At 46.6% G+C, this 26,924-nt stretch overlaps 1 protein-coding gene and 1 long non-coding RNA gene across 4 annotated transcripts in view; both read left to right on the top strand.

Annotated features, from left to right (window-relative positions):
* The window catches only part of LOC125942674 (uncharacterized), a 34,426-nt gene that overhangs the window by 2,847 nt on the left and 4,655 nt on the right, over positions 1-26,924 (top strand). The window contains exon 1 of one of the 2 annotated variants that reach the window (XR_007465301.1): positions 2,895-3,006. The exons of the other annotated variant lie outside the window; for it this stretch is intronic. This is a non-coding gene — a long non-coding RNA (uncharacterized LOC125942674). Of the gene's footprint in view, positions 1-2,894; positions 3,007-26,924 lie in introns of those variants that run through there. 2 annotated transcript variants of the gene reach the window in all.
* Positions 17,877-26,924, top strand: part of LOC119450474 (uncharacterized) — a 13,402-nt gene continuing 4,354 nt past the window's right edge. The window contains exons 1-2 of one of the 2 annotated variants that reach the window (XM_049660932.1): positions 17,877-17,994; positions 18,104-18,505. In XM_049660932.1, coding sequence (XP_049516889.1) covers positions 17,901-17,994; positions 18,104-18,393 — 384 coding nt within the window. In that variant the 5' untranslated portion in view covers positions 17,877-17,900 and the 3' untranslated portion in view covers positions 18,394-18,505. Of the gene's footprint in view, positions 17,995-18,103; positions 18,506-26,924 lie in introns of those variants that run through there. The other variant, XM_049660933.1, reaches the window with a different exon arrangement.

Genomic DNA, 26,924 nt, shown 5'->3' with positions numbered 1-26,924 from the left:
TTTGGCGAACTGACACAGGCTGCTCGGCCCAAATTTTTTAGTGAAATATTCCTTTTGGACCGTATGGCTGCAGCTGGAAAGAAGCCGAAGCCTCATTCATTAGCAGTATGAGGCTTATTGAAAATATCATTATTCCCCTGTGGAGTTCAAAAATCAAGTGAATCAGTTTGAGGCTTGTGGTGTCTTCTCTATGAGGCGGGTATGTGAGGTTCTCTTTTATGTACTCACGAAGCGAATACTTCTCAATTTGGGGGTGTAGTTAAACAACGCAGGATAGAGACATGGTGAGGCAGAAGGCGTTTAAATTTTCCTCTTTAGTGCAGCCTAAGCTGCGCTGTATAGCCTCGAGTATACCTTAGGCATTGCAATTGGCGCTTAAAGAACTGCTTCATGGTTTCAATTCGAAGTTGTAGAGAACTGATGGGGTTTCGCGAATAATGCGTGCCTCGCCATAACCACAGTCGGTAGATTTAGTTGCGTAAGGGCTGTGCCATGATGTCGACAAAGGCAACTGAGGGTATGAAACATTTTCTCGCGTGCAATTGATAGGCTCTCGATCTTAACCACGAAACTCTTCTTTCAGGTGATTGCTGTTATGGTATTCGTGAAGTATATGCATACTATACGTGACGCGCCGTCGTGTTAACAGCCATGAGCAATGCGTTTTCTGGGTGCCTGTTTCAGAGAACGGTGAAAGTATTAGCAAGCGTTTTCATGCAAAATGCGCGCCTAACTTTTCCTTTTACGCATTAATAAAGTAGCCATATTTGACTAGAACAACTCACCATAGTAATAAGAATCATCATAAAAGATTCGCTGTGCAGTTTCCTTCTAACACGCAATTATATTATTGACATCAAATACCAATACCAAGATTTTTCTACCTTGTAAAATGCAATGTCTCTCATAGCTAAGCACTAAGGGAATGTTAAGTGTTTTGCGGAGCATCATACACAACTTCGTGTGTTGAACTTGCAGACATTCTTTTTACGCAAAGTTTATGGACAGACACTGCGCATATACGCATTGCAAAACCAGTAGACCCCTTCAATGCTACATAGCTGGCGATATCCACGCCGCAAATTTTCACGACTCGCGGTTTTGAAGAAGAAACTGCCGTTCAGGCATGACAGTAAAAAGAAGCCGACATATCTGTCAATAAGTACGGCTCGAGCCACCAATACTCCAAGCATGCACGAAGGGAACGAGCGCGCGCAGCAGCCGAGCGAGCGCCGTCCTGGCCGTGACGTCACTCGTAGAGGGCGCCACTCCAACTTCTCGCCGCTAATAGGGTGTTTCACGTAACTTGGGCCAAGCTTCAAAAATATGAATATGCCACGTAGCTGCACAGAACCAAGGTAATGTTGTCAGCCGTCGCACGGAGATATTAAGGTTATATTTTGTATTCCGCCTAATTACATAATTAGTTTTAATTATTCGATCGAATTCTCAAATATTATAATTAGATGAAAAGTGTCAATGGGAAAATTGTACAGCAACATGAAAATCTCCCGAGACGTACAGCTTTCTGTAGCTCAATACGTGCTACATAAAAGTGTTTTGCGTGAAAAAATACCGCGAATACACGAAAAATTGTCGCGCAACCGGCCGCTCGAGGCACTTTGTGTGTATTCGCGGGCTTCTTTCACGCTCGGAAAAACACTTTTAAGGCGAAAGCGTTAGGTGTCTATGTTGGCGGTGCCCTTGGTGGTGACCTTGCGGTGACGATGGCGAGACTGCGCCGTAACGAAAAATGTCCGACACCGCAAAGAGTAAAAGCACGTCTAAAATGCTTTGATTGACGCCACGGGGAGGTTACAAGAACCTCTTGTAACCAAAGTAAATTAGTGGCTTTGAAAAGAAAATTTGGTAAATTTCTGTATGGGTGGGAACCGAATCCGGGCCGCCGCGGTGCAAGACGAGCCCGCTTCCCTGGAGCCACGGCTGCTCCCCTGTACTGACTTTGTGCCTAGTGCGTGCCTGAATGCAGGCGTCACATGGTCACAGAGACGCGATCGTGCCACTGCTCGCGCGTTCGTCGTCGTCTTCTTGCACAGATGGCAGGCTTTCTCTTTCACGTTTTCAAAACGTGTAACACTTGCTTACTATTAGTTTAAAAATATTTTATACTTAAATTTATAATTATTTGTTATTTTCTATTTTCTTGATGTTTTCTCGAAATTACTAACCACCTTCTAATTCTATCCGCATCATGACCAATCCACACATAGTGGGTATGAGCCAGTGAAACGAACAAATTTATGAGAAGAACGCTCGATGGCTGACGTCGTGAATAGTCACTGCCGGTTCCTTCGGGTTAGGCCGTGGGCGCGTAGCCAAAGTGTAGCAGCAACCTCCCGGCGGCCGTGTGGTAAGTAGTCAGGCAACAGATGGGCCTGCGTTACATACCATCAGAATTCGTGGTGTCTCCCGCTCGGCTGTTGTGCTGTGTGGCTGCTCTGACAATGGCGACTACACAGGCGCAGGTTGGGGTTCCATGGGATCTACCTGGCACAAGAACGTCCACAACCAAGGTGTCTTGGCGGCTGGAGCGGACTGCTGGGATGAGGACACCATCGAGAAGGAGCAGTTCACTTTCATCTACGGGGGCGTCCGCCATTCGGAGCGTGGCAAATCAGGGAGTAGCACCGCCGGCCATACATACTTCGAGTGCAACCAAGAAGGGCATATGAGCCGGGACGGTCCACTGCTGACCACGACGCCGCGGCCGAGGCTGTTTCAAGTGTGGCGAAGAAGGCCACATGAGTAGAGATTGATTTGCAGACACTTGGGCGGGACACACCGAGAACGATTGGTGTGCGGACAAAATATGTGTTATGTGTGTATTTTGTCTTTAAATGGTTCCTTTAGATTTGTATAAAGTATTGTTATGCCTTTTCTTTCGTACCTATATCACGCTATTCAGAAGCATAAATGTTTTCTTATGACTTGCACTAAGCTCGCATTCATTTTCCACGTTCGCACATGGAATTCATATTTTCGTACGTAAAAGTGTTACGCATATATAATGAATTTTTGCACCGTTCCAAGCGGTATCAACAACGTGCAGGACGCCCATAAGCTTTTTTGTGGGCATTGAAATAAAATGAATACAAACAAATTTCATTAATCGTGCGCCATCAGCGGTACATATATTCAAGCGTAATGAAAGATTTATGAATGAAAGGCATTTAAGTATAGTTTTTGTTATGAAAGAAAAATCAAGAAGAATATTGAAAACCAGACCATTTAGTGAGGACCGTTGTGAGCGAGTCAGCGGATTCATTTAAGAGAATTCCAATATGTCGGGGGGCCCAGACAAAGCGGATTTAAGACAAACTGTCCGGGACAAGTGTCGAAAATGTGCTCAGCAGGTATGACCGCTTAGTAGAAGTTTACTTTTGTACAGACCGAATGCGCATCTGTAAGACTTACTATAAATTTCGGACAACCCAATTTTCTGATGGCCAAGATAATTGCCAGAACTTCTGCCAGTAATATTGGGGTGAAATGAAACAAATGGAGCGCAAAAGACCAGTTAAGTGATTGGGAAAATGACAACTCCGGCATTTTCTAAACTTTGAGTTGCGTCCTAGAAATAACAAATTTAGAATGAAATTGACCGAGATTATCTTGAAGGGGTCCTTCAGGATGCACGCTGGAAGGAGTTTTGCGTGTTTTGGAAAAATATAATGAAAAATCAATTCAACCTTCAGCGAACTTGCTCTTGGAATAATCAGGCACGGTAGTCTAACTTCAAATTTCAATAACAGTGCCAGAACAAAAATAACCTGCGGCTGTCGATAACGCCCCCAACATGTTTTGAAAAATGAATCGGGAGTAGTAATGAAAACGAAATAAATGTTGGAGAGAGGTGCACAGTAAAGCTTCAGGCAAGTCATGACAGAAAGTTGCCTAAATCTGGAATCAAGCGGAATAATTCGAGCCTCCAGAAGAAGCGCAGTGTTAGCCACAAAACTTGGCAGCCCGAGACAAAGACGCAGAGCTTGCCTTTTTAGTAGTATTGTTCAGAAAAATGTTATTGTAAAATTTTGTATGATGTGTTAATGTCCCGCGATGAGGAGAGAAATGCAATGTCACCGGCATAGGGATAGAGTTGAACATCCTGATCAACGTGGACAGACCCACCGCGGTGGCTCAGTCAGGTAAGGCGTTGTGCTGCTGAGTACGAGGTTGTGGGATCGAATCCCGGCCGCGGCGGCCGCAAAAACGCCCGTGGACTTGCGTTGGAGTGCACGTTAAAGAACCCCAGGTAGTCAAAATTAATCAGGAGCCCTCGATTACAGCATGCCTAATAATCAGAACTGGTTTTGGCACGTAAAACCCCAGAAAGAAGATGGCGCCACCATATTGTTGGAGGCTCGGCAGCTCGTGAGCGCATTGATTGCGCACCTCCTCTGAATCGCATATCGGCATCTGTGCCTGCGGACGCTTCGTTTGCAGGCATCTTACCTAGATGACGCCACCATACTGGCGGAGGCTCGAGTCGTCTCCTCCTGCGTGCTAATTACCCGCGGCCCGATAGCAAGCGCTTGCGTGGCTCAGTGGTAGAGTATCCGGCTCCCACGCCGCGTGCGCGGGTTCGATCCCGGCGGGAATCGGGTACTTTGTCGCGTTTCCGGTGATACCGGATCATCGCGACCCGGAACGGCTATTGGAATGAGCCCATAACAGCTTACGCTGTAAAAACGTGGACAGAAGATAACAACATATTCTTAAACAAAAACGGAGAATGAACTGATCCCTGTGGCACTCTTCTCGTCTGTTCAAGTGTACCCGATGTAACCCCATCCTGGAAACAAAATAATTGTCTACCAGAAAGGAACTCTTGTATCCAGATAACTATACCATGTCTCCCAGTTAAAGTTAGCCAAGTTGTTCGAATAGTTTTGCTAACGCTAGCTGGGACACCCTATATAGGGTGTTTCACGTAACTTGGGCCAAACTTTAAATATATGCAAATGCCACTTAGCTGGACAGAACCAAGGCAATGTTGTTTGCCTTCGCTTGGAGATACTCAGAATATTTTTTGCATTCCGCCTAATTACACAATCAGTCTTAATTACACAATCGACTTCTCAAATATTATAATTAGATTAAAAGTGTCAATGGGAAAATTGTACAGCGACATGGAAAACTCCCGATACAGCTTTCTGTTGCTCAATACGTGCTACATAAAGGTGTTTTTCCGAGCGTGAAAGAATCCCGCGAATACACGCAAAATTACCGCACAACTGGCCGCTCGAGGCACTTTGTGTGTATTCGCGGGCTTCTTTCACGCTCGGAAAAAAAAACAAAAACATTTAAGGCGAAAGCGTTAAGTGTCTATGTTGGCGGCGCCCTTGGCGATGACCTTGCGGCGACGCTGGCGAAACTGCACCGTAACGAAAAATGTCCGACGCCGCAAAGCACGTCTAAAAATGCTCGGATTGACGCCACGTTTCTCAGGGAAGTTCTTCTAACCAAAGTAAATTAGTGGCTGTGAAAAGAAAATTGGGTATATTTCGGCCTGGTGGGAGCCGAAAGCCGGGCCTCCGCGGTGCGAGACGAGCGCGCTTCCCTGAAGGCATAGGCGGAAAGTTTTAATTTTTCCGTGGGAAGGGGGTGGGGGGCTGGGAGCCTGATCAGCTTTCCGAACCTATATATATTACCTTGATTAAAGATTACACTGGTCACTTCGTGTGACCTCGAAAGATTGTTCTCTGAAGGGACGAGCTTACATGAGTATTTGCAAGACCTCCGAGTAGGAGGGAATCAAGTTTTACAGCCCGAGTCCCCTCGTACCACCAAGAGAGTGGCATCTCTCGGATGAGCAATGAGACAAGCGGATTCATTTAAACACGTTAGGGAGTTATATTTGTTTTGTGCGCATTACGTCGCACAAATACACATTAATGAAATAAGCCTTGTAACGCCTTGTAAATGCTTTAATACAAAAGATACAATCAAGAAATCTTTTCCTGACGTCAGTTATTGAGAAGATAAGACATAACATATATAAAAATTAAACGATATATAACGATTTCTGAACACAAGTTATGACTATAATTATTAGCATAAGTATAATGTGATTCCATAACGTCAGTTTCATTACTTGTCAAAGCAGGCCTTATGCCACTGGTTTCGTTTATTTTCCGGAGGCTGAATAAAGGATTACAGAGTAAAAATTATCAGGTGTTCAAATAAATAAATATATTGTGAGACGACGCCCGGGACGACGGCAGAGCAATTGTATTGTCACACAGCGCGAGACAGCCCAAGAACACCACCCCGACGAAATGATCATGATTATGAGGATGGGTATATACACATGAAGACGATGATGAACTGCACAGCAGTGGCGCACCGACGGGGGGGGGGGGGACGACTTTTCTTTCCTAACCCCTTTTCTTTCCTTACGCGTTTGAATGCTGCAACTGAGATGTAAGACGCGCAATCGTCTGCACACTGACAAAAAGCGCATTTTTGACCATTTCCCGTGAAGAAATCGAAATTAGTGCTGTTTAGACGGTATTGGCAAACTGTCAACCCCCCCCCCCCCCCCCCCCCCGGCAGAGATTCTGGGTGCGCTACTGCTGCACAGTTAGCGCTCACACTAACTTACCCCCCTCAAGAAACCGGCCGGTAAGGCAGCGAGTCAAAAACGGTCGGAACGCCGAAGATACGACTTCAGGCGAGAGACGTGAACAATTTCAGTGCTACGGCAACGGCGGTCAGTAAGCGAGGTAACAGGAGCTACGCGATAGTTCACGGCAGATGTTCATTCAAGCACGGTATATGGGCCGCGACACCTGTGAAGAAATTTTTCACAGAGCCCTGTCACTCGAACAGGTGTCCACAGGAGCACTTCGTCGCCTGTGCGGAACGAAATGACACGACGGGTCGCATCACAACGGACTTTCCTCTTGTCCTGAATGGTCGCGTTGTGGGCGCGCGCAATTTCGCGGCAGTGGGCGACGCGGGCTGCGAACTCCTCTGGAAGAGATGTGGATGGAACAGAAGGCGTAGAGAGAAAGGTGGTGTCCAAAACAAAAGACGGTGCACGGCCGTACACGAGGAAAAAAGAGCTGTAGTTTGTTGTGCGTTGAACGGCAGTATTATATGCAAACGCGACGAAAGGAAGTATAGTGTCCCAGTTTTCGTGGTCGGGTTTCACATACATGGAGATCATGTCGGACAGTGTTCGATGGAAATGCTCGGTAAGACCATTGGTCTGGGGATGGTACGCAGAGGTGGTCTTATGGATGGTGTTTGAGACTTGCAGGACTTCAGCAAGAACGTGGGAAAGAAATGTCTTGCCACGGTCACTTAGAAGAACACGAGGCGCACCGTGGCGCAAGATAATGGCTTGCAGGACAAACTCGGCGACCTCAGTGGCCGCACCAGAAGGAAGAGCTGCCGTTTCAGCGTAGCGAGTGAGATGGTCCACGGCAGTGAGAATCCAGCGGTGACCCGCGGGTGTAAGCGGAAGGGGTCCGTATAAGTCGATGCCCACGAATTCAAAGGGAACGGACGGGCACGGCAATGGTTGTAAAGGGCCGGCGGGAAGAGAGGTCGAACGTTTTCGATGTTGGCATGACGCACACGAACTGCCGTACTTGGCAACACTAGTAGACAGGCCAGGCCAGAAAGAGCGAGTCTTAATGCGGTCGTAGGTATTATGAAATCCTAAGTGGCCAGCCATTGCGTCGTCGTGAAAAGCTTGTAAAATTTTCAGTCGAAGTGAGCGAGGGACGACTAGGACCCATCGGTGACCGGTAGGGTGGTAAACTTGCCGCAATAATGGGCCATCATGAAGTTTAAACCGTGCCAGTTGTCGTCTTAAGCGGCTGTTGGGAGGATGGGATAAGCCAGTGAGCCGGTCGATAATTGTGCGGCAGTACGTATCTGCACGTTGGAGGGAGGCGAGGTCTTCTGAGGACAGAATATCGACCGAGGTCACGAACTGCATGTACCGGGGCCATGGTTGTGGTTGATTGGCTGAGCGGTGCCGAATGGAGGGAAGGTGAGACATGGGCATTTGGCAACAGAGGGCAACGAGATAAAGCGTCAACATCTTGATGTTGCCTGCCAGACCTATATGTGACAGTGTAGTCGTACTCCTACAAACGCAGAACCCAACGACCGAGGCGTCCGGACAAATTCTTCAGGGAGGGCAACGAACACAAAGCATGGTGATCAGTCACAATTGTGAATTGGCGGCCATATAAATAGGGGCGAAACTTTTGTAAGCACCATACGATGGCGAGGCTTTCTTGTTCGGTGATAGTATTGTTTCGCTCAGCAGGAGAAAGAGTACGACTCGCGTAGGCCACGACTTGCTCTTCAGACGCGTGGTTCTGCTGCAGCAGGACAGCGCCTATTCCATGCCCACTTGCGTCAGTGTGGAGGATAGTAGAGGCTGTGGGATCAAAGTGACGAAGCACTGGTCCTGATGTGCGGCATCGCTTGAGGGTCTGAAAGGCGGCTTCACATTCATCCGTCCAGGTAAAGGGTGTGGTTGTGGTCAGGAGTTTATGAAGAGGAGCTGCGATAGTCGCGAAGCCACGGACAAAGCGGCGGAAGTACGACGCTAATCCGAGAAAGCTGCGAAAGTCTTTAGGTGTGGTTGGTGTTTGGAAATGCTGTACAGCAGCGACCTTGTCGGGATCTGGCTCAATGCCGTGCTTGCTGACCACGTGACCTAATACTTTGATGCTGCGGCTCGCAAATCGACACTTCTTAGTAATGAGCTGGAGACCGGCCTTAGCTAGACACGTGAGAACGTCGTCTAAACGTTCTAGGTGCTGGGAGAAGCTGGACGAAAAGACGACAATGTCGTCCAGGTAACATAGGTAGGTTTTTCATTTGAGGCCGCGTAGTACGGTATCGATCATTCGTTCAAATGTGGCTGGCGCATTGCACAGACCAAAAGGCATTACGTTGAATTCGAAAAGGCCATCAGGTGTTGCAAACGCCGTCTTCTCTTTATCGGGCTCATGCATCGGGATCTGCCAATATCCAGAACGCAAGTCGAGGCTCGAAAAGTATTCGGCACCTTGTAAGGTATCCAAAGCATCGTCAATACGGGGCATAGGATATACATCCTTACGGGTAATTTTGTTTAGTGCCCTATAATCGACGCAAAAGCGTACCGAACCGTCCTTTTTTTTAACTAGGACAACAGGAGACGACCAAGGGCTTGTTGAAGGCCTTATAACGTTCCGTGCGAGCATGTCGTTGACTTGGTCTTCTATAACTTTCCGTTCAGCCGACGATACACGGTAAGGGCGGCGACGAATGACACGGGATCCGTCGGTTTCGATGTGATGAGCGGCCACGGTTGTTTGACCCAAGCCATCCGAACACACGTCAAAGCAAGGTTGGTGTTTCCTTAAGATGGTCAGCAAGGCATCAGTCTGAGTTGGGCTCAGATCTGAACTCACAGTGACCCTGAGAGCACTGGGTGAACCGTCCGTGGGCGTACACTCGGCGAAGGAGGAAACAGGCGAAGCAGTGACGACACATCCTGGTGCTGCGTCGATAAGCATGGCAACAATGGACCCCTCCGGCAGCAGAAGTGGCTCTGATGTCGTGTTGTAGGCGGTCAAACTGGCGCAGCCGCGTGAGAAACGCACTAGACAAAAAGCGATGGCGATTCCCCAAAAAATGCAGCGCTGAGAAGGGGAAACCACTGCATCGCCGTCGATATTTTCGCTAGATCTAATGGTGAGAATGCGGGCTTGGCCGGGTGGAAGAACAAAATCTGACGCTGTGACAAGGTGGGGCGGCGAGAAATCGGCAGCGCCAGATAGCTCGGTGTCCGTAATATGTATAAGTGGTTGTCCGCATCGAAATGACAGCAGATGCAGCTGACAAGAAATCCCAGCCTAAGATGATCGGATGAGCGCACGACGAACGCACAGTAAACTGTATATGATGGCGAATTCCGTCGATGAGGACGCGAGCAGTACATTGTCCGGTAGGGTAAATCGGACTGTCATTGGCGTCACATAAGACCGGACAAACATACGGAGTTTGCACTTTTCGTAGACGGAAGCATAGTTCGCGATGAATAACAGAGATGGCGGCGCCAGTGTCAATAAGAGCGTCGACAGAAACACCTTCCACACAAACAGCGAGTAAATTAGTCGGGCGAGCAGGAGGAATTGGGACAGTTCGCAAACAAGCAGTTTCTCCTCCAAAAACTGCAGCGTCTAGTTTTCTGGATGGTTGTCGAAAGAAGTGGAGGCAGGACGCAGGGGCGATGAAGTACGGCGGAACGGAGACGGGGAACGACGACGGGATGAGCGAGAAGACCGGGATATGTTTGGGGACAACGGAGGTGAGGGCCAGTGACGTGACGAGGATATATAGGGTCCTCGAACGTAGGCGTCCGATCTGGGGACATATATAGTCTCTCTCATAGGCGGAATAGCCAAGTCGTTCATCGTGTTGGCGCTGGCGGCAGAAACGAGAGATATGACCACGTATGCCACAGTAGAAACATACCGGGCGGTAAGGGCGCCAGGTAGAGTCGTATGGTTGCACGGGGGCCTTCACTGCCATCGAGGCCAGGTGGTCGCAGACAACGGTGGCAGGTGCAGATGGAACTGAGACCACAGGCCGCGAAGCAATCTCGGCGTAAGAAGGTGCACAAACAGGCGCAGGGGACCGGGCATGTGTGACACTTGGCATGGACCACAGTTCTTCTTTAATGATCTCGCGAAAATTGGGAGGAGGAGCGCGCAAAGACGCAATGGCGGTGTTGGCCGGAGCATGGCCGTGAAGCTCCTCTCGCACAATGATGCGGATGAGCGCTCGCAATTCGTCGTTGTCGGTAAGGTGAGCGTCGCAGCAGGCGCGTGTAAGACGAAAGGAGCAGATCGTGGCAAGTCGTTGGCAAGTCATGATGATGTCACTAACGGAAGTGGGGTTCTGAATAACAAGGGCGTGAAAAGCAACGGAGTTGATGCCCTTCAGGATATGGCGGATACGTTCCACTTCGGGCATGTCACTCTGAGCGCGACGGCAGAGAGCCAGAACGTCTTCAATGTAAGAGGTATAGGATTCCTCGGCTCCCTGGATGCGGGTAGCGAGCTTCTGTTTCGCTACTTCGGAGCGCCCAGCAGATGTGCCAAATATCTGTCGCAGCTGCGCAGTAAATGCTGGCCAATCAAGCAAGTCGCGCTCATGGTTGAAAAACCAAGTTTGGGCGACCTGCCTCAGGTAGAAGGAAACATTGCGGAGCTTGTGTGACTCGTCCCAATGGTTGCAAGCGCTCAACCTGTCATACTGGTCAAGCCAGTTTTCCACGTCTTCGCCGCGAAGGCCAGAAAAAACCTGAGGGTCGCGTTGCGGTGCGATGACGGACCAAATAGGCCCAGCTGGCGGAGCTGAGGTGGTGGCAGCAGTGGATGCGGTGGTTTGTGCCATGACTGGTGTCGGCGAGCACAACCGTCGACCAGAGCGGAGCTCCAAGGGTGACCGGTAGAGCAAGAGGGTGGGGATATCAACGCACCTCCACCACTTGTGAGACGACGCCCGAGACGAAGGCAGAGCTCTTGTAATGTCACACAGCGCGAGACAGCCCAAGAACACCACCCCGACAAAATGATCATGATTATGAGGATGGGTATATACACATGAAGACGATGATGAACTGCACAGTTAGCGCTCACAATATTAACAAATGAATAAATAAGACAGCGATACCTCAAAAGCGCGAAAGGACTCGATAGCAAATATATAGGAACAGCGTGGATTGTGTTATTGAGCGGCAAATGCAGCATATGACGAATAAAAATGAATAAGGAAAATGCACAGATAGACTAGGGAAATATACAAATAGCGCAACCACACCTCTTTTCATACCCAAATGGCCTCACTCTGTTTGAGCTGTTATGTACCCCATTTCCGTTCTTTTGTATAACTTTTTGCGTTGTTTTCTAAGCCAGGTGGTTTGCCTTGACTTGTACGTTGGTGTCTTTCTACTATTAAAGACATCAGTTCGTTGTCTGATGCGATGATTTCACCATCATTGAAAAAGTGTTCGTTCGGGCACTTGATCTGGAAATGAAGTCGTCGGCAATCTTATTCAAATTGATTTTGCGGGAGAGCTCTTTGTGGGCGTGCAAAATTGCCAGATGGTTCAAATGGGCTTGTCCAGTCGTCGACCGCAAGTACATTTTCAGTCGCCGAAGGCAAACAAAAAGGACCTACTCGGATGTGGTCGACGAGACTGGTATTGCCAACGCAATTTATTTTAGCTTGGTAATTTCCGGCAAAAGGTTTCGCAGGCGTTCGCCCTTGCCCCCCATAAACATGTGCACGACGTCCTCGAATGTGTGCAATAATGCCGACCTTTTCTGGCTTAAAATGTCAATCAGCATATCTCTCTGCAAAATCAGGCGTCCTGGCTCAAGGTCGTCGCCGTAGAACGCTATCCCCGTAGAACTTCCCTATGGCAAGCTGCTCAATGTGGTACTTACGCTGCCACATATCAGGTAGATACCTGTTGTTTAACGAAGACAGCACTGCGCCAAGTACTTCATAGAACCTCCGGCAGTACATATCACTCGCTGATGGAAACACGTGAGCTGAGGAACCTTCTTGATAGCGGCGTGGAGTCTTGTTTTGCCTAGCAACTAGAACACGCGGGTCCTCAACTCCTACTTTTCCTGCATCTGCCTTACATACGCGGGTCACGCGCTTTATTTTGGAGTTAATCTGCGCCGAGTTGAAGCTTGGGCCACCCGAGATGGCTGGTCCCTTCGTGGGCGCTGTCTCCCCGTGCGCCTAGTGTTATGTTTCCGCTGGTGCTTATACGGTGGAAAATACGCTTCCTTTTCAGCGTCAGACGGGTTCTGGCGAAGTACCGATAAGCGAGGTGCCCTGCACTGTTGGTTTTCTCGTTGGTGCTCATTCTGTGTTTGTAGCGAGTGCGCATTGCAACGTCCGCAGCCGCGATAGAAGCAAGTTCTACGCCTGTTTTATATTTCTCCTTTTATTGCGACAGCAGTTGTATCGACACTCCAGGCAATTTTTCGCTGTCGTCGTGGCCGTGATATTCCGTATAAAGTCCAAAAGTCATATAAGTGAGTGACCCATACACTGTGGGTGCGAGAAAAAAATGTCACAGTTAAAAGCGCGTAACACTGAGCCGAAAAGGACGGCGGCTTGATCGCCATTATCTTCCCACGCGGTCAATACTCGGGTTAGTTGGAGGTCACGTGATCAAATGCGCGCATAGCGAGCAGAGCACGCGTCTTCTCATCTAGCCTTGCCGCAGCTGCGAATGACTGCGCGCGGTTGACGCTTACGCGGCCTGCGTGCCGTATCGAATTGTTGGTAATCATTGGGGGGTGCAATGATCAAGGGCGAGCATGGATGGCTGCTAACTTCATGCACGCTGTCTTCCTTCTGAGGTTGTTTTTCCGCGCCCCAAGTGTTGCAGATCGCATAGCCTAAGTTAAGAGACAGCGGTAATTGGAGATCGCTGACAGAGGCCGTCCTTTAGTGTACATAAAAATGTGCAGATGATGATTCTAATTTTCGGAGTCGCGGTGAATCGCATGGCTGTACGAACCGTTCGTCCCCACTGCCGGCGTTCTTCATAATGCCAGCGTTGTGATAGCGACTGCTCGTGGTCATCCAGCGAGATATTTACATGCTTAAATGGACCGGGCCATTGCACGATGTTTGTTATTTTAATTAGTAAGTAAATGTTACTACAATTCATATAGGCGATATAACTAACGTACAAACTCCTGTGAGGGCCGCACTTTTTTGCCGCAATTTTGACGAACCTTACATGGGACCGGGCCATTTTATCTAATTTTTCCAATTACGAGTATGAAATCCGCCGTAAACCTCCGCGATCACCTCCTCTCGCCATCTATATAGTCGTGTACCACTTTAGAAGGCAGCGACATTTGCCCCTCAAAGTCGGATGCACTCGAGCATCCACCAATGGGCGCGCGCTCTGGATTGACTTCATGAGCCGGACGGCCAGTGACCCCGCCGACAGAGGACATGGCAGCCCGCGCTTCGAGCTGGGCCGAGTCGCGTCAGCTTTAGTCCCGGTGGCAATCGGCTGCTGCGCTTCAGTGATTAAGGCGGGGCGCCTCTCCTGTCTTCTTAAGTTGTGACCGGCTTTTTTTTTTTTTTTTTTAAGTTGCGACACCCAAAAGTACGCGGCGCGGGAATATTCCGCAGTGGAGCGCGATCGGAATCAGCGGTGAACGCGATTGCTTCTCGGTTGGACTAAAAAAAAAAAACAGTTTCTTTAAAGTTAGAGATGCGGCTCTTACATGGATTTATGCGGGAAGAATCTCCCTTCGTGTAATTGTCTTATGCTTCGCTATCACTAATACTGCTTCGCCTTTGCGGCGAAAATGCAGCCTCTTTTTTTTTTTTTCCGAGTCCTATGCAAAAGCTCTGCTGCACATGACTGCTATTGATTCTGATTTCGAGTGAATCCGGCTTGGCGTCACTTCTGTTATTAAGTTAATTATATATATTTATGACCTCTGCATGCACGTTACGATGATTTCATCCGCAATAAATGTTGCAAATTATTATCAGTTTTTTTTTTCATGAGTCGCTAGCATTACCTACTGGAAAGAGAAGCAATGCTGAGACACATATAATTCACGTGCATTTCACACACCGTTGAAAAAGGACTCTGCCGAAGGGGTCACTGAAGTCCGCAGGTATTTTTCAGTGTCAAAAAAGTGCGCAAAGCAATTTGTAGCGAGTTGAACACAAAGCAACATATTGATTCTCTAGACATAGGATATCCTTATCATTAGAAATAATTGTTAGTTGGTTACCTCTCTCTATACTAATAAATATAATAAACGCTGTCCTGTGCACACATTGAAATATAATGTGTCTCTGCATTGTGTTCACACTGGAAATTAAAATAACCTGTTGAAGTAAAAAAATAGAGATGAGGTAGCCGCCGTTGGTGCTTCTAATGCGCATGGTTTCCTATTGTCAGGATTTTCAGAAATAAAGCGAAGGTATTAATGAAAGTCGTGCACGTGCTCGTCAACAATGATGCAATAAGCGTTTAGCCACATTAACATGTTAAGGGAAAAGGTAGAGGGAACTCAAAAGCAACCATAAACGGTTTGGGTAATAGGACTCTGGTTGTGACATGTTAGGAGCGGGGGGGGGGGGGGGGGGGGCGGAAAACTCCCGAGGGGGCTCGAGCCCCGCAGCCAGCCCGTAGTCGGCGCCTATGCCTGAAGCCACGGCTGCTCCCCTGTACTGGCTTACTGAAGGTGTGCCTAGTGCGTGCCTGAATGCACAGGTCACGTGGTCACAGAGACGCGATCGTGCCACTGCTCGCGTGTACGTCGTCGTCTTCTTCCACAGCGGGCAGGCTTTCGCCTTCACAACGTGTAACACTTGCTTACCTTTTAGTTTCAAACTATTTTATAGTTAAATTTATCATTATTTGTTATTTTATATTTTCTTGATTATTTGCCAATTATCTCAGTTGTTTTCTCGTAATTACTAACCGCCTTCTAATTCTAACCGCAACATGCCCAATCCCCACATAGTGAGCATGAGCCAGTGACCGAAGGCAAACGAACAAATTTATGAGAAGAACGCTTGATGGCTGAAGTCGTGAGTAGTCACTGCCGCTTCCAGCCCTTCCACTGGGGTGGAGATGGAAGACCAGCGAAGCTGTACTATTGCGGGAATTATGTATTTCCAATTATAACTATTAGGATGTGACGGTGTAAATGGTTATTTGAACTACTAAAGAATGAGAAATCTAGTATGATCCGGTGGTTTTCATTTATTTAGTGACCATAGGGACCTTGCCCTTATGGTCGCTACTGTACACCGCTATAGGCTGTACGGCAAAGGTTGACACGTTCTTCATGAACACGTCACAAACGCCGCGCGCCTTCGGTGCGAACGCGGGCACAACGCCGCCGTCGTTGACAACAGTTCTGTGCGTATCTGACGTGCGCTGTCAAAACGCTGGCGTGAGGAAGCGCACCATCAGACGCGAGCGAAGGTTCATGCGGTCTATCGGTTTAACGGAAACAGCGGCGAAAGCACACCGCATACAAAGGTAGGAGCCGTGTTGCAGATTGCTTTCAAGATACGGTGCGCGTGATCGCCCGTCGGCCCGCAAAGTACGCAGTTAATTGCTCGCAGAGCAAAAGCCGTCCTCCCTCCCTCGCGCGCTGCCTTCCCGCTTTCCTCCTTTCGCCTGTGTGATTGAGCCGCCAGTTCCCCTTGCGCCCGGTCGCAAGATACTGATTTGGTGCTGCAGCAAAACGTCGCCTCCCCTCCCTCCCTCCCATACCCCCCCCCCCCCCCCCCCCACAGCCTTTTGCGCGACGGAAGAAGTCTCGTTTGCTCTCCGCTGTGGGTTCGCTACCCGTGAAAGCGCGCGTCCCTCGCGCGCTTTCACTCGCACATCAGCATACGGCCAACGAGAGCTTTTTTCTACACGCGGACACGACCATCGGAGACTGAGCCCTTAACAGCTTCGCTGTAAAGTCACAGTGATTGATTATAAGACCTGCGATTGATTATACATACGATTGCGATCGACATACGATTGAATATAAGACCTGCGGCGTTCGCTCGTTAGAAATCGTACGACCGAACCCAGTAGGACTTATAATCGTATCTTGCACCGCGAATTTTAAATATTTTCTTTTGCTTCGAAGAGTTTTCCTAAGGCAAGCGGGACACCCTATACATGGTGTTTCACGTAACTTGGGCCAAACTTCAAAAATATGCAAATGCCACGTAGCTGGACAGAACCAAGGCAATGTTGTCTGCCGTCGCATGGATATATTCAGATTATTTTTTGTATTCCGCCTAATTATATTACTCGTAATTAATCGACTTCTCAAATATTTTAATTAGATGAAAAGTGTCAATGGGAAAATTGTACAGCAACATGAAAAACTAGCGATACAGCTTTCTGTTGCTCAATGCGTGCTACATAAAAGTGTTTTTCCGAGCGTGAAAGAATGCCGCGAATACACGCAAAATCGCCGCGCAACCGGCCGCTCGAAGCACTATGTGTGTATTCGGCGGGCTTCTTTCACGCTCGGAAAAACACTTTTAGGGCGAAATTGTTAGGCGTCTATGTTGGCGGTGCCCTTGGCGGTGACCTTGCGGCGACGCTGGCGAAACTGCGCTTTATCGAAAAATGTCCGACGCCTGAAAGAGTAAAAGCACGTCTAAATATGCTCGGATTGACGCTACATTTCTCAGGGACGTTCTTGTAACCAAAGTAAATTAGTGGCTCTGAAACGAAAATATCACATCGCATCACGGAAGAAGAATGGAGCTCTGCCATCCAGGGCTCAGAACTAATTCACGACAAACTTGGGCTGTCCAGAGAGCCCGCGATGCGGCGGTTAGGCTCGGCCTACCCGTCCCCACGTGGGAGCGGCGCGCCGCTCTGCCCTAGGGCAGGGTGAAGGCTGTGTGTCTGTCTGTAAAGAAAATTTAGTACATTTCGGTCTAGGTGGGAACCGAAGCCGAGCCTGCGGTGCGAGACGATCCACGCTTCCCTGAAACCACGGCTGCTCCCCTGTACTGGCTTTGTGCCTAGTGCGTGCCTGAATGCACACGTCACGTGGTCAGAGACGCGATCGTGCCACTGCTCGCGCGTTCCTCGTCGTCTTCTTCCACAGCTCGCAGGCTTTCGCCTTCTACTATTACTTTCAAAATATTTTACAGTTAAATTTATAATTATTTGTTGTTTTCAATTTTCTTGATTCTTTCCCAATTATCTGAGTTGTTTTCTCGGAATTACTCACCGTCTTGCAATTCTATCCGCATCATCACCAATCCCCACGTACAGTGGGTATGAGCCAGTGAAACGAACAAATTTATGAGAAGAACGCTTGATGGCTGAAGTCGTGAGTAGTCACAGCCGGTTCCTTCGGGTTAGGCCGTGGGCGCGGAGCCAAAGTGTAGCAGCAACCTCCCGGCGGCCGTGTGGTAAGTAGTCAGGCAACAGATCGGCCTGCGTTACATACCATCAGAATTCGTGGTGTCTCCCGCTCGGCTGTTGTGCGGTGGGGCTGCTCTGACAATGGCGACTACACAGGCGCAGGTTGGGGCGCCATGGGATCTACCTGGCACAAGAACGTCCACAACCAAGGCGTCTTGGCGGCTGGAGCGGACTGCTGGTGTGAGGACACCCCCGAGAAGGAGCAGCTCACTTTCATCTACGGGGGCGTCCGCCATTCGGAGCGTGGCAGATCAGGGAGTAGCACCGCCGGCCGTGCACACTTCGAGTGCAACCAAGAAGGGCATATGAGCCGGGACTGTCCACTGCTGACGACGACGCCACGGCCGAGGATGCCTCAAGTGTGGCGAAGAAGGCCACATGAGTAGGGATTGATTTCCAGACACTTGGGCGGGACACACCCACAAGTGGGCCGCTATGCGATTGGTGGGCTGCAAAAATAGGTGTTATGTGTGTATTTTGTTATTAAATTGTTCGTTTAGATTTCTATGAAGTATTGTTTATGCCTTTTTTTTTCCTAACCTATATCACGCTATTGCAAAGCATAAATATTTTATTATGAGATGTACTAAGCTCGCATTCATTTTCCATGTTCGCACACGGACTTCATATTTTCGTACGTATATGTGTTACGCATATATAATGATTATTTACACCGTTCCAAGCGGTATCAACCACGTACAGGAAGCCCCTGGGCTTTTTCGCGGGCATAGAAATAAAATGTATAGAAATAAATTTCCTTATTCGTGCGCCATCACCGGCACATATATCCGAGCGTAATGAAAGATTTATAAATGAAAGGTGCTTAAGTATAGCTCTTGTTATAAAAGAAAAACCGGGAAGAATATTTAAAACCAGACCATTTAGTGAGGATGATGAGAGCGAGTCAACGGATTCATTTAAGAAGATTCCAATATGTCCGGGGACACAGAAAAACCGGAGTTAAAAGCTGTCCGGGACAAGTGTCGAAAATATGCTCAGCAAGTGTGACCGCTTATTCGAAGGTAAATTTGTACAGACCGAATGCGAATCTGTAAACATTACTTTAAATTTCTGATAACCCAATTTTCTGATGGCCAAGATAATTGCCAGAACTTATGCCAGAAATATTAGGGTGAAATGAAACAAATGGAGCGCAAAAGACCAGTTAAGCGATTGGAAAAGATGACAACTCCGGCCTTCACTAAACTTTAAATTGCGTCCTAGAAATTACAAATTTAGAATGAAATTGACCGAGATGATCTTGAAGGGGACCTCCAGTACGCGCGCTGTAAGAAGTTTTGCGTGTTTTGGAAAAAAATATCATAAAAAATCAATTCAACCTTCAGCGAACTTGTTCTTGGAAAAATCAGGCACGGTAGACTAACTTGAAATTTCAATAACAGACCCTGAACAAAACTAACCTGCGGCTGTCCATAACTCCACCAACATGTCTTGCAAAAATTAATCAGGAGTATTAATGAAAACGAAATAAATGTTAGAAAGAGGTGCACAGTAAAGCTTCAGGCAAGTCATGACAGAAAGTTGCCGAAATCTGGAAGCAAGCGGAATAATTCGAGCCTCCAGAAGAAGCACACTGTTAGCCACACAACTTGGCAGCCGCAGACACAGACGTAGAGCTTGCCTTTTTAGTAGTATTGTTCAGATAGAAATGTTATTGGAAAATTTGGTATGACGTGTTAATGTCCCGCGATGAGGAGAGAAATGCAATGTCATCGGCATAGGGATGGAGTTGAACATCCTGATGAACGTGAACAGACCCGCCGTGGTGGCTCCGTCATCTATGGCGTTGCGCTGCTGAGCACGAGGTTGCGGGATCGAATCCCGGCCGCGACGGCCGCTAAAACGCCCGTGCCCTTGTATTGTAGTGCACGTTAAAGAACCCCAGGTGGTCAAAATTAATCGGTAGCCCTCCACTACGACGTACCTGTACTATGGTGGTAATTATGTATTTCCAATTATAACTATTACGATGTGATGGCGTAATTGGTTATTTTAGCTATTAAAGAATGAGAAATATATATGATCCGGTGGTTTCTTTATTTAGTGACCACAGGTACTATGGCTTCACGTTCACTACGGTACACCGCTGTAGGCTGTACGACAAACGTTGGCACGTTCTTCATAAACACGTCACCAACGTCACGCGCGTTCAGTGCGAACGCTTCGAAACGCCGCCGCCGTTGACAAAAGTTCTCTGAATGCTTCGTTGATTGACTGTGAAGTACCAGAAACACTCTGGTGTAAAAAAACTCGTGAAAGTACTGTTTTCCTTATCGGAGTTGTATATCGGCTACCCTCAAGCTCCCCTGAGTTTCTCGAAAACCTGAACAAATTTTTATATTATCATGTAAATGCGAACACTATGTTGGTAATGACTGTGGATTTTAACCTACCGTATATAAACTGAACTGGAAAAATGTTTCGTATAGTGGTGTGGAATCAGTAAGCGCTGAAAAAATACTAGACATTATGTTTACGTAAAATTTGAAACAAATCGTGCTTGAAGATACCAGAATTACACCGACGTCAAGGTCAGTACTTGACTTGGTGTTCCTATCAAGTAAATTAAATGATTACAATGTGACGGTAGAAGATGGTATATCGGATCACAGGATGATCTGTCGCGAAGTGCCTATCCGAGCAACTAAGAAAGTGAAGAGCTAAGTGCCAGTAAAAATTAAGGACTATGCTAGGGTTGATGACACTTCGATTCTTGATTTTTTTAGAGATTCAATTTGATACTTTCAAGAGTACCGCTGGTCTAAAAACAGTAAAAGAATTATGGCAAGAATTCAAATGTGTTAAAAGTCATTGCATGGACAAATATCTTCCATCGCGGGTTAAAAAAACAAAGCAAACAAGTCCTTCGATCACCCAAGCTATATTTCATATCAAAAGAAAAACTAAGAGATGGCGTGAAAGGAACACGTCGCCAGTAGTGTTGGCCAATCTAAAAACTGAACTCAAGCGTACTTTGGCTAAATCTAAACAAACATTCTTTGAAAAAAAAAACTCAGTGATTTCCTTAGGTCCTCACGCAAAAAAATGGCGATATTTTAGCGACAGAAAAGAAATGGTAGAAAAAATTTATGTTGGAAGGGACATTATAAGAGGAAAGGATGAAATAGCAAACCATCTTAACAATTTTTTCGAATTTGTATTCGACGTCCCAGAAACTACTGTGAGTACAGAAGACTTATTCCCCCTACTGTTCCAATGGAAACACTTGAAATCACCCAGCAAGGGATATTTCAGACACTACTCAAATTAGATACGAAAAACTCGAGCGGACCCGATAATAAACCTGCTGTGTTCCTCAAACGATACGCAGAATGGATGTCACATTATCTATCATCTTTCGAAAATCTTATACAGCTCGCTCACTGCTGCAAGACTGGCGCACCGCATTCGTGATACCTCTATTTAATGGAGGTAACCGAAGACAGGCAACAAATTATTGTCCAGTGTCACTTACTTTAGTTACTAGCAAGTCTTCAAACATATAATAGCAAAAGCACATATTCAGGTTTCTAGATCAGAACGATTTACTATATCCTTATCAACGTGGCTTCAGGACCGGGCTATCAACTGTTACACAGTTAATAGAAACAATTCACCACTTTGCAGGGGCAGTAGATATAAGACAACAGGTTGATGTCATTTTCGTGAATTTTGCGAAAGCTTTTGATAAAGTACCTCATGTCCAATTAATCTTCAAGTTACATAATGCACGAATAAATGAATGTGCAATAAAATGGATTGAAGCATATTTAACAAACCCTACGCAGGTAGTTAAACTGGATGGCTATGTATCAGATTCATTAGCTGTACTCTTAGGAGTGCCCCAAGGCTCAATATTGGGACCACTATTGTTTCTCCTTTATATCAATGACATCAGTAGCGTGGCAGAAGAGGGTGTTAAGGTTAAGCTCTTCGCAGACGACTGCTTAATTTACACCACAATTACTAAACTAGATGACCAGTTTAAAATTCAGAAATGTTTGCAAAACTTAGATGATTTGTGTAGGAAATGGAAAATGGAAATAATATATCCCAAATCTACAGATACACACATCAGCAAAAAGAAAACTATCTATTCCTTTTCTTACAGCATTGCAGGACACTTGTTGGATAATGCGTACCATGAAGTATCTAGGGTAACAATAACATGAAATTTGACATGGAACCAAGATATAGATAACGTCTGCATGACAGCCTATCAAAAGTTATACTATCTGAGAAAAATACAGGAACATGCTATGCGTAAAGTAAAACATACTACATACACCACCTTCATCAGGACGATACTAGAATATTCAGCCGTTGTTTGGAGTCCCCATCAAGTGAAGCTTAAGAGCAAGTTGGATAGGATACAGAGACTAGCGGCACGTTTTATTTGTTCGACGTACCGAAGAAAGGAATCGGTCACGATGATCTTACAGCGTTGTAACTAGGATGTTCTTGAGGTACGTAGAAACAAATATAGGCTGAAGGTACTTTGTCAAATAATGCAGGATCAACTTAAGATTGATAAGCTCAAATATCTACACGCTCCAGGCATAAGAAACCCGCGAACTAACCACGACTACGTCATAAAGCCGTACCGAACTAACAGTGATACATTTCGATACTCATTTTTCCCGGATGTGACAGAAATATGGAACCAATTGCCAAACGCTATTGTTAGCCTAAAAGATGTCACCGATTTGAAAATGCTGCTGAGGCGTATTTACAGGAGTTATCAATGTAGTTTTGAAGTGCCAAGTGGTATGTGCGACTTGATGTTCATGATGATGATGAATTTGGTGTTTTGTGGCGCAAGGGCCAAGTATGGCCAAAGAGCGCCAGGCCACAGTTAATGAGTTAACAATGAAGTAATTAATTATGTAGTTGGTTGTGACATGGCTGTAGAGGGGCCTAAAAACAGTGGCAGTAAAGTCCGTAAACACATGTAATAAAATTATGGAAATGACCAATGAATGTACTTTAAAACAATAAATACATTGACAAGGGGGGATAAAATAAACTACAATATGTCGTTTGTAGCACTACTGCATTTCCAAGGCCCTTGAAACGCAAGGGCATGGAAGCATGGGCGTCACAAAGCGATCCTATCGCAGCAGGAGCCTCTTAAAAAAGGATGCGCTACGAATGTCTCGTGCCTATCACTTTCAATAGAGCAAAATCATTTAAAAAGTTTAAACCGATTTGCTATCGAAAAACGGCTCTGGTCCAAGGAACATTGCCGGATGGCGAGGAATATGCTCTCTGTAAGCTGAAGAAAAATACTTTCTACGTAGAAGTTCTGCTTCCTGGCATTCAAGCAAAACATGAAGGACGGTGAGCCTCTCGCCACATTTGCCACAGGTTGGAGGCTCATCACCAGTCAGCAGATAATTGTGGGTACCATACGTGTGCCCTATTCTGAGTCGACAGAACAGGACATCGATGTGCCGTGTTTCGTTGTGGATGTACACATGCCTAACTGTGGTTTTATTACAAAGAGCTTATTATTAGTTTCAGCTTCCCACAAACGTTGCCAATGGTTTTTTTAGCTTCTTGCGTACAAAAGGTTTAAGATCTCCAGCTGAGACAGTCATGGTAGAATTAACAGCATCCGATGCAACTGATGTAGCCATTTTGTCGGCAAGCATATTACCTTCTATTTCCCTACGCCCAGGAACCCAGCATACTATCACATGTTTATTGGATGAATAAATAGTGCACAATAGTGAATAAAGCTCAATAAAAACAGGATTCTTGTGCTTTTTTAAAGACAGTAAAGCTTTTACAACACTTAAGGAGTCTGTGAATATTATTGTCTTTGTAGTTCGGATTCCTTGATGTGTTTTACTGCAGTCAGTACTGCATAGGTTTCTGCTGTAAAAATACTTGTCTGAGGGTGCAGAATGCCGGACTCAGAGAAGGAAGGACCCAAAGCTGCGTAAGATACGCCGGCATGTGACTTTGCCGCATCCGTGTAAAATTCAGGGCAACAGTACTTTGACTGAAGTTCTAAAAAGTGCATGTGAATGTGTGTCTGTGGAGCATGTTTTGTAACCTCGATAAAAGATGTGTCACATTCTACCACCAGCCACTGCCACGGAGGTAGCAGCTTTGATGGTGGCATTAGGCGATGTTCAAGCAATGGGACGCCCATTTCACTACTTAGCTTTCTGACACGCAGCGAAAACGGCTCTCTTGCTGTAAGTCGATTGCGAAACAGTGTGGCAGATGTGGTATTGTTTATGGTCGTGTAACATAGGTATTCAGGGTTCGAATGCACTTTCAGAAAATAAGTGAAACTAGAGTATGACCTCTGTAAATTTAGAGACCATTCGTTCGATTCCACGTAGAGACTTTGTACGGGACTTGTCCTGAAGGCGCCCGTGGCCAATCGGATGCCTAAATGATGAATCGGATCCAGCATTCTTAATGCGGTTGGCGCAGCAGAGTGATACACCACGGCACCATAATCTAAGCGTGAACGTACTAGGCTCTTGTACAGGTTCAACAAGCACTTTCTGTCGCTGCCCCATGTTGTGTGTGACAGTATTTTGAGAATGTTCATTGTGTTTAGGCATTTAACTTTGAGGTACCTAATGTGGGGAAGGAAGGATAGTTTAGTGTCCAGTATCACACCTAAAAACTTGTGCTCTGCGTTTATAGGTAGGCGTTGGCCAAGGAGTTCGATAGTGGGCTCAGGCACGAGGCCCCTCTTTCTTGTAAAGAGCACACAGGAGCTTTTCTGGGGATTTAACTTAAATCCATTTTCGTTAGCCCATTTGGACACTTTGTTTAGGCAAAGCTGAACATGTCGTTCGCAGACGGCGAGGTTACACGATTTAAATCCGATTTGCACATCATCGACATATGCAGAATAAAAAATACTTTGCGGAATAGATGATCGCAAGGAGTTCATCTTTACAACAAAAAGGGTACAACCGATTACACCACCCTGCGGCACCCCAGTCTCCTGGATAATGACCTGGACAAAGCATTACCAATTCGAACACGGAATGCCCGATTTGTCAGGTAACTTTCAATGACGTTTAACATGTTCCTACGGATACCCATCCCCGACAGATCCCGCAGAATTCCGTAGCGCCAAGTGGTGTCGTATGCTTTTTCCATGTCGAGGAACACCGACAAAAAGTACTGTTGGTGCGCAAATGCGTCACGAATGTTAGCCTCGACGCGTACGAGGTGGTCTGTTGTCGACCGCCCTTCCCTGAAACCACACTGATGTGGGTCGAGCAACTTTTTGGATTCAAGAAAGTGCAACAGACGGCGATTGATCATCTTTTCGAACAGCTTACATAGGCAGCTGGTCAGTGCTATTGGGCGGTAACTCGATACCAAGGATGGGTCTTTCTTATGCTTCAAAATTGGGACAACGATAGCTTCCTTCCACCTAGCTGGAAGGTATCCGGCGGCCCAAATTGTGTTGAAAAGTGCGAGGAGCGTAATTTGTGTGTCAGTGTGTAAGTACTTGAGCATGTCGTACATGATCCTGTCAGCTCCCGGCGCGGAGCTTTTGCATGCGTTCAAAGCAGCTTTCAGTTCTGCGATGTCGAAGGGACTGTTGTATGGTTCGTTTTGTTTGCATCTGCGGTCAAGTGCCTTATGTTCTTCTATTTCTTTGTAACTGATGAATGATTGGGAATAATGCACAGAGCTAGACACCCGTTCGAAGTATTCCCCAAGCGCATCAGCTTGGTCTTCTAGGCTGTTTCCTTCGTCATTTACCAGGGGTAATGGATGGCTTTGTTGCCCCTTAAGACTTCGTATCCCGTTCCATACTTTTGCCTCTTGGGTATAGGAATTAATGCCTGAAAGGAACTTTTCCCAGCTTACTCTCTTGGCTTGCCGTCGCGTTCGCCTTCCCTGTGATTTAATGTGTTTAAACTCTATGAGGTTTTCAGCTGTTGGCGATCGACGGAGCATGCCCATGCTTTATTTTGTTTTTTGCGTGCCTGCTTGCAGTCTTCATTCCACCAAGGCACTCGTCTTTTGAACGAGCTGCCACTTGTTTGTGGAATGCATTTCTCTGCTGCGTCAATAATAAAGCGGTAAAATAAGCTACTGCGTCGTCTATGCTAAATTCATTGATAAAATCGCGTGATATAAATGTCGATTCTTTAAAAAGTTTCCAATCGGCGGACGCTAGTCTCCACCTAGGGACATGCGGAGGGGAGTTATGTTGGGTAACTGAGTTTAGTGTGACTGGAAAGTGATCACTTCCGAATGGGTTTTTAATTACACTCCATTCTAAGTGGGAAAAAAAAAGGGAAGCAGAACCAATCGCCAAGTCTATTGATGAGTATGAATTGTGATGGAGGTTATAATAGGTTGGCTCCTTTTTATTGAAGAGGCATGCACCGGAGTTCACGAGGAAGGTTTCTATGAATATACCTCTCGCATCGCATCGTGAGTCTCCCCACATCGTGTTATGAGCGTTAAAATCTCCCACGAGTATGTAGGGTTCGGAAGCTGATCAATGAGGTTATGGAAGTCTTTTTTATCGAGATGATGATTCGGGGGTATATAAATGGAGCATACGGTTACCAACTTCCTGAAAAGAAGTGCCCGAACTGACACTGCCTCAAGGGGCGTCTGAAGGGCGACATATTGACAAGCTACAGACTTGTTGGCAACTATTGCTACACCGCCAGACGAGGCGTTCGCCACATCACGGTCTTTACGGTAGAGGTGTAGTGACGAAGAAAGTTTGTATTTGTGGGTTTCAGATGTGTCTCTTGAACACACAGCAACTTTGGATTATGTTTATGTAGGAGTTCTCTAATATCGTCGAGGTTATGAAGTCCTCTCACATTCCATTGTAGTATTTGTGTATCCAAATGATTTGTTTTGTGCTGGGTGTGTTTAAGAGAGG

The sequence above is a fragment of the Dermacentor silvarum genome, chromosome 1, assembly GCF_013339745.2.
Source record: "Dermacentor silvarum isolate Dsil-2018 chromosome 1, BIME_Dsil_1.4, whole genome shotgun sequence".
NCBI classification, from domain to species: Eukaryota; Metazoa; Arthropoda; class Arachnida; order Ixodida; family Ixodidae; genus Dermacentor; species Dermacentor silvarum.
The sequence above is the reverse complement of the archived record's forward strand: the minus strand, read 5'-3'. Positions and strand labels throughout refer to the sequence as shown.